Raw genomic sequence first — 7,722 nt, 5'->3', positions numbered from 1 at the left:
TAAAATTTATCATTTTTTATTAATATTTGACTAACTTTAAATACTGAAGAGTAAAGACTAAATTCTAAACCAAAAATTTTAAATTCTAAATTATAATAATATAAAAATAATATATTAATCTAAAATATTAGTTAATATTAATAAAAAATATAGTCTTATTACACATTTAAACGTTTTTATAAATCAAGTTGATCTAAATCCAACAAAAATCACTCACACAACTTGTGCGTAAATCATATTTTTTCTTCACGTATTTTTTTCTTATTGTCATTTTTTTATTGGTGCTGCTATTGCTGTGTTTTTCTCCTCCGCCTCTTTCTCCTTTTTTTTAGTTGTTACAATATTTTTTTCTTCTTTTTTTGATTGACTTTTTTTTTTGTATTTTTGTTAAGACGGTGAAATAAGAAGAATTATAAGTAGCAAAAATAAGAAGGAGAAGATAAAGAAGAAAAAGAAGATGATGATGAAGAAGAGGAGGATGGAAAGTTTTGAATTGTGTAGAATTTATCCAAAAAAATAGCCCCAAAATTTTTTAATCATGACATAAGAAGTTTCTTAATTTTGACACCGAATTTTTTTAGTCGTGACACAGGTTCTTGTTAAGATGGTGAAATAAAAAAATTATAAAAATGTGAAACAAAATAATAATAATAATAATAATAATAATAATAATGATGAAAAGGAGGAGGAAGATGAGGAATGAAAGTTTTGAATTGTGCAGAATTTATTAGTAACAACATCGAACCTTTTTAACCGTGATACTAATTCTTGTTAAGAGGGTGAAACAAGAAGAATTATGGAAATGAGAAACAATAGCACCGAAATTTTTAGAAAAAGATGATGATGATGATGATCAAGAATAACATGAAGAGAAAGGAAAGTTATGAATTCTGTAGAGTTTATTAGAAAAATAGCATTGAAATTTTTTAACTGTGACACATTAAATTTTTTAATTTTGATATCGAAATTTCTTAATCTTAATACACAATTTTTTAACCAATTTTTTTATCATTAAACTAATTGAGTGGTATTGAACTCATATATAATATGTTTAGCCATTGCTATGTTATTTGTAATTAATTGCTATATTTTTTTTGGTTTCAAAACTCATTTGAATATATTTTGTTAGTTGAGTGAGTTAAAATTTTGAATCTGTAATTCTTTAAAATTTTGTGTCATTTATAAAAAATTTCAGTGTCATTTCTAACAAGATTTTTTGTGCCATTAATCTAACATTTATTTAATTAGGTCAAAACTGCAAAAAGTATATTCTTTTTCTTTCTTTCCTATAAAAGAAACATTCTCATATTGTAGTCCTTATAAGTTAAAATACTTTTTCCACCCCGTATTACTCTGTTTCTTCATGTGCATTCATCTCTTGAATTTGTTCACCTAAAAAGTTTAACATTAAAATTTCCATTTATATCAAACACACCCTATGTGACACCAAGAAAAGAAACTCTATCTAGTAAGTATCCACCAAAGATGGCTTTGCTTTCATTCTTTATCATCTATTGTCCAGGCTAATCAAGAGGGGCAAAATTTATAACAAACAAATTTGGAGACAAGCTATTCCATCTCTTAAGATGAGATGAGAGAATAGATTCCATTGCAATAAACAAACAACAAAATGATACACATTTCAGAGGTCACTATTTCTTTCTATCCTACACTTAACATATTGATATTCATATTATTGTATATATATTAAGACATTTACATGACCACCCTATAGTTCACAAAAAAAAAAAAAAACCAAAATAAAAAGAAAAAAGCAACTTCGTCCAAAGTCCATGGAATTAATCTTAGAATTAGTTATATACTTGGTTCAAAATATGATGGGGTTTAGTAGTGGGAAGTCTCTTCCCCCTTCTCTTTCTACAAATCTTTCCCCAGCTTATTAGGCACCCTGTCTCAGTTCCAAATCCAGTGGTACTAGTTAGCTTGTTCAAATGCAACTCTGTGTTGTTAGAAATCGAAGTACCGGATCGACGGCGCCCCCTGGCTGACACATTTTTACCTGCACTTCTTAGAGAACCTGTTTCCGAGTGGGTACCAGCAGCTACAAGACCTCCTATGATCTGAAGATCCTCGGTCACCTCGTACCTTGTCAAAGAAGCAAGGCTAGGGAGGATTTCGCTTTGGAAGTCCTTCCGCCACCTTCCCCTATTTGGCCGGCCCTTCCTCGGCTGAGTTGGCAAAGTTGATCCGCCTACTTGCTCCATCTGGCCAATAGTGTTACTATAGCAGCAATCTAGGACTGTTGTCTCGGTCAAATTTAAGGTCATGAACTCAAAGTAATCCATGTTGATAGGAGAAAAGTCATCGAGATTGTTCGCTGCACTGCTCGAACCTGCATTATTCTCTGGATGATCTGCTGCTGTGGAAGCAATGCCAGCAAACCAGTGAAGAGGACTTCTTGCAGAAGATTCGGACAATAAACAAGTTGTCTTTTTGAGACCATTGTTGTCCACAAATCCTGATATGGTAACCAAAGCCTCGGCAGCAACTCTAGCTTGCTCCTCTTGCGCTTCCGGATCCTCTTGTCCTGCCAATTGAAATGGCATCTCAAGCTGGTTTTCATCGGATTCTCCTCTAGGCGGTGAGCATTCCTTGTTTTCTGGACTGATAGGTGCCTGGAGATCAACCTCCATCAGCATATTCTCTTCCTCAATCATGCATGAATTTAGGTCAATAATACCAGCCAGAGATTCTTGTTTCTTCTGCTCATTCTTCCCTGTATACTCGGCAGGGGGAAGTGATTCAATGCAACATAACTTTCCATCGGATACGCATTTTCCCTCGATTCCATCAGCACCTTGGCTTTTCAATTGGTTCGGGACATGCAAAGGTTGCCGATCAGACGACATTTGAGGCCCCTCATTACAGTGAAGCGCAAGAATCTTATCCGCACTAAGGTCACTCTCCTCAGTCTTCTTTAACTCCACATTACAAGAATTTGTGAAAACAGAATCAATCTGGGTAGCAATTTTACTCCCTTCACTCTGTTTTCCTTTGAATACAACCTTGTCCTTAAGCCATGGCATCCCCCTACTTGAATCCTGAAGGTTATTTTCTTTTCTAGGAATCTGAATGCTTTGAAGTGCTGTTATATCAAAATAACCAGCAGGTGCAATATTCAGGTTTAGATTCTTGAGAGTTCCCACATCTTTAGAACCCATGATATTCATCCGAAGCTCATCGCTATCCAATGAATCGTGCTTGGCACTGCTATTGGGATCATTAGAACTAATTGATGGAAGATCCAACGGCTTGGACCTGCTGCCCAGAAGAAAGTGTCGGCCATCTAAATCATGGCTGGGTTTACCACTTTTACACTGATAACTCTCATCTTGAGTGAACCCTGAAATTCCCATCAATGATTTAGAACTTTGACCCAATGATACTGAAGAGCTTAAAAAAGGAAGTGCCGGGACTGCTATCGAGCTTTGGCCACAGTAAGCAGGTGTTTTCCATAACTCAGCTGGTGAAATCCCAGAACTTAACTTATCATATTGAGAGCATGTGCGAGATACAGCGCTGGATCCAAGTGAGCCATTACTCATGAAACCTTGAACTTGTGAACCATTGCTAGAAAACTTCCTCACTGGCCAAGGTTCGCTAACATGATTTAATGGATGAAAATATGGAGGGTCATTAAATTGTTCCATATTCTTTCTTAATGGTTCAATTGAATCAGATTGCTTTCCTGTACAAATAACTTTGGAAAAAGAATCCAATGCACCACCACTTTGCCCTGAAAATTGAAGAATTTACATGATAAAAGTTATAATTGTACATATTTATGAACAGATTATAATAGCAGCTAACAAATCTGAATTGAAAAAGGGTATAATATTACCACTACACATCTGCTCCTGTATCTTCCTCTGTTCCAACGGAGGATTTCCTGAGAAATTTTCAGGATCCTTTCGCTTGTTCAAATTCCAAATGACATCATTCGGAAAATTCTGATAGCTCAATTTTGTTGTCTTTGACAGATCATAAAAGGCATTGTTCCTATTATGTGTAGGGGCTGCTGAATCATAAGACTTTGAAGTTGCTTCTTCAAGCTTAAATTGTAAATTTAAGCCAGCAAAACCATTAGAATTGATTCCATATGGTTTCTCACCATTGCCACACACAACTTTGGAAGATCCATTTAAAGAATAAGCTGAGACTTGCAGCACATCAGTGACACTTCCGTCTTCCAAACATTCACCTTCTTCACTATCAATGTATTCGTTAGCCGGAAGCTGAAGATCCAATACTTTTTGCCAACTTTTCTGTACTTGGATTCTGATGGTTTAGAATCTTTGAAAGATTCTTCGGTCACTACCGGAACAGGAGTGGGACATATTTTCTTGCTGTTCTCTTGTGGAGAAGCCCCGGTGGCAATGATTGAGCCGTAGACCATGGCAAGTTTGGCGGGTAAGATATCTTTTGGGCATTTTTGGATGGCAAAGAAGAAGCTGACCATGATGATGCCTCCAACCTCAAGTGCTGTTTATATGATTCATTTCTTTTAATATCTTCCATTAACTCCTTCTGTTTGTTATAAATGCGGTGGAGCTCATGAATCTGAAAACCAATAAAATTCAGAATTCGATTAACCAATAAGGAAAGAACTAGACAGAAGACACACAGAGAGAATCGAATCTAACAAAATAAATAATTAAGTTAACATACTTGGTCCTGAATATGGCTTCATGCTTGAGTATTGTCTGTTTTAGAATTTCCTTGTTGTAGCCTAGAAGGTTACAAGGCGATGATACCGGCAAGGAACCAACGTAATGCAACTCATTCTTAAGCTCACTGTTAACATTAGATGAGGTCCATGGGCTGCGTTCAGATTCAAATAGGAGATCTCTTGCTGAATAATATCCTGGAAAGTAGCCATCACATTGCACGTTTGCGCCCATTTCCAATAATGCCATAAACAAGAACACAGTTTCAATTAAACAAGATGTAGCAGCGTGTCACCCTCGGTTCCAAAGGAAGGAAAACCTGCACCAAAGGAAGGTATTTTATGCATATGAAAAAGAAGAGTTAAACAAGATTGTTGGCTAATAACTTAAGTTCCTTTCCTATATAACTAATTAGTATACCCAAAATTTTAGATTCAATTGTGTAGTTTAACCAAAAACATTGAAACACAGCATAATTTTAGATCATGACAAATCCATATAACATAGCAATCAAGCACCCTCAAAGGAAAAGCATGCTGGAGAAACTGAATGCAAGTCAATCTGTATGGTGAATGAATCAAAATAGATGAAGATTTACAACAAGCCAACTTCAACCATATGTTAGTAAGTCATAGGAACACAATAATATCAACATAAGGCATCCTGATTATGACGACGGCTAGAAATGTGAACCTATTGCCATCAAATGGTGGTGTTTCTTAGTTATAGGTAACAGAGTAGAATACCAAATGGCTCCTCATAAGCATGATAAGCTTTTAAAACTAGTAAACACAAGCATTGAATCTAACTCTCTATCAGCATAATAAGCTTTTAAAACATGAGATCACAAAATAAGATGTTGCCATTTGCCACAGAATCACCAGAATTTTTCTGTACACACAATAGTTTCTAGTATCTGCAAAAATAAATAAATGAATAAACAAAATGGAAACATTAACTTCAAAATTATTCCTCAATTATACACCATGTTCATAACTGGTAATGAAAGCACAAATTACAGCCTCAAAACAGAAGCACGAAGAATAATCATAGGAAAAACCAGCAGCATTCAAGTAGAATTCAACTAGTTTCATCTATGAAGAGAAAATGGAAGGGAAGAACAGAGAATTGGCTATGGATAGAGCTGGAACAAATGCTATGAAACCACCATAAAGATAAAAGTTTCCACGAGACAAACCTCCAAACGCAAATAAGAATCAGATTCTCAAAGGACAATAGCATCAAATCAAAATCCATTTCAACAATCAAGCCAGTGGAAGGTAAAGACCAAAAGCAAAAAAAGAAAAGGGTAATAGGACTTGGAAATCTTTTGCCAGGAACTGAAACAAGATCAACCAAAATCATTTGACGTACCGGAAACGTAACTGAGCTCAAAAGAAAAAAAAATATAAAATATAAAATTAAATAAAAACCAGATTATATCATATTACACGTTCCAAAATGATAGAGAATCAATTAGAAAATAACCAAACTCAACCATAAAAACAACAAAACCCGATATAACTATGGGACTGAAGAAAACCAGTGAGACTATATTAGAAATTAGAAGCTAAAATTAAATAATAATTACAATAATGGAAGGATAAAAAAACAAAAAACAACAGGAAAAATGTCGTTCGCGCATGAGATAAAGTGAAAACTGAAAAGAGACTTAAGATCACCTGAAGAAGAAGAAGAAGGAGGAGAAAAGTGAAGGATGCAGTTCATTGTGCGTGACACTTGCTATGTTACAGAATAAAGCAGAGAAAAGAAGAAGAAGACATTAGAGTGGAAGAAACATAATAAGAAGAAAGCAGAGCGAGCCAAAAATAAAAGAGAGATTTTTTTGAGAGGTTTGGAGAGGAAACATGAAAAGCAGATAAAATGGGGATTTGGATCTGCAGTGCTGGGCCATTCTCTCAATGAAGATTTCAGAGAGAGAAAACAGAATATGAGACAGACACAGAGAGAGAGAGAGATGGTGTGCGCCTGTGCTGGTCCCGTTAACTCCTGGACTTTCAATGCCAACAAATATTTATGAAATGCTCCAAACTTGAAATACCCCATTTCACCCTTGCTTCTTTAAAATTTCATGTAGGTCCTTCATGTTCCTCATTAATCATTTGCTCTTTTCGTAATGGTTTAATTGAATAATGTCCTAAATTAGTTTTTAAATAATTGTTTGTGGTAAATTTTAGAGTTTAATTTTAATGAGTTTAGAGTTTTAAATAATAAATTTAAAAATTAATTATTTTATTAATATGATAATATAAAATTACTTGTTTGAATAAAAAAAAGTTTTAGATAATAAAAATTAAATTCTAATTTTAAACTAATTTAAATTATTAAATAAGTTCCTAGATTTTTATTATGTAGATGAATTAATTAATCTGCACGTTACATTATTTATCTAATTGAGAGGCTGATTGAAACTTTTAGATATTTATCAAGATTTTATATTTTTACCAAATAACAATGAGAATGGATTAATTTATTTAAATTTTCTTAATATAATTTGATATAAAATATTTTTAAAAAAATAAAAAATTATAAACTAATTTAATAACTAAAAATTTTTAAAATCTAAAATGGGAGACTAAATTATTTTTAGACCTAGTTTAGAGTATTTTTATTATAATATAATGGTTGACATTTTTTAGTTACGAGAAATGAAAGTGCAACGATTCTTTTTATTGTTGATAACAATAAAAAAAATAATAATAGAAAATATTTGCTTTGTAAATTGTTAGTGGTTACCACTAAGTTATTTTTTTTATCATGGTTCTGAAAATCGAACTGGACCGCCGTTCAACTGGAATAACGAACCGATCAGTTAATCGGTCCGGGTAAGCCTAAAAATCGTTGCAAAAACTAGTAAAAAATCGTTGAACCGACGGTTAATCAGTGAATCGGTAGAACCATTCGGTTTTTAGAGGGTTCCAGTTCGGAAATGCATCCTCTAAACGTCGCCGTTTTGTATAAAAATTTAAAAAAAAAAAGGACAAGTACTGAAGTGAAAACCCTAAATCCCAAT

General features: G+C 33.7%; 2 protein-coding genes across 2 annotated transcripts; both read right to left on the bottom strand.

The window, feature by feature from the left end:
• Window positions 1–1,557: 1,557 nt before the first annotated feature.
• Window positions 1,558–4,581, bottom strand: LOC112722550 (uncharacterized). Its single transcript, XM_072207246.1, has 2 exons — window positions 3,863–4,581; window positions 1,558–3,757 (listed from the first exon to the last, which is right to left on the bottom strand). Exons 1-2 carry the CDS (start codon window positions 3,870–3,872, stop codon window positions 1,812–1,814), a joined length of 1,956 nt encoding a protein of 651 aa, XP_072063347.1. The 5' UTR covers window positions 3,873–4,581; the 3' UTR covers window positions 1,558–1,811.
• LOC114924774 (uncharacterized) lies at window positions 4,272–6,672 on the bottom strand. Its single transcript, XM_072207247.1, has 3 exons — window positions 6,371–6,672; window positions 4,686–5,007; window positions 4,272–4,581 (listed from the first exon to the last, which is right to left on the bottom strand). The coding sequence occupies exons 2-3, from the start codon at window positions 4,935–4,937 to the stop codon at window positions 4,336–4,338; spliced, it is 498 nt and encodes a 165-aa protein (XP_072063348.1). The 5' UTR covers window positions 4,938–5,007; window positions 6,371–6,672; the 3' UTR covers window positions 4,272–4,335.
• Window positions 6,673–7,722: the final 1,050 nt, after the last annotated feature.

The sequence above is a fragment of the Arachis hypogaea genome, chromosome 11 (genome assembly GCF_003086295.3).
Source record: "Arachis hypogaea cultivar Tifrunner chromosome 11, arahy.Tifrunner.gnm2.J5K5, whole genome shotgun sequence".
NCBI classification, from domain to species: domain Eukaryota; kingdom Viridiplantae; phylum Streptophyta; class Magnoliopsida; order Fabales; family Fabaceae; genus Arachis; species Arachis hypogaea.
The sequence above is the reverse complement of the archived record's forward strand: the minus strand, read 5'-3'. Positions and strand labels throughout refer to the sequence as shown.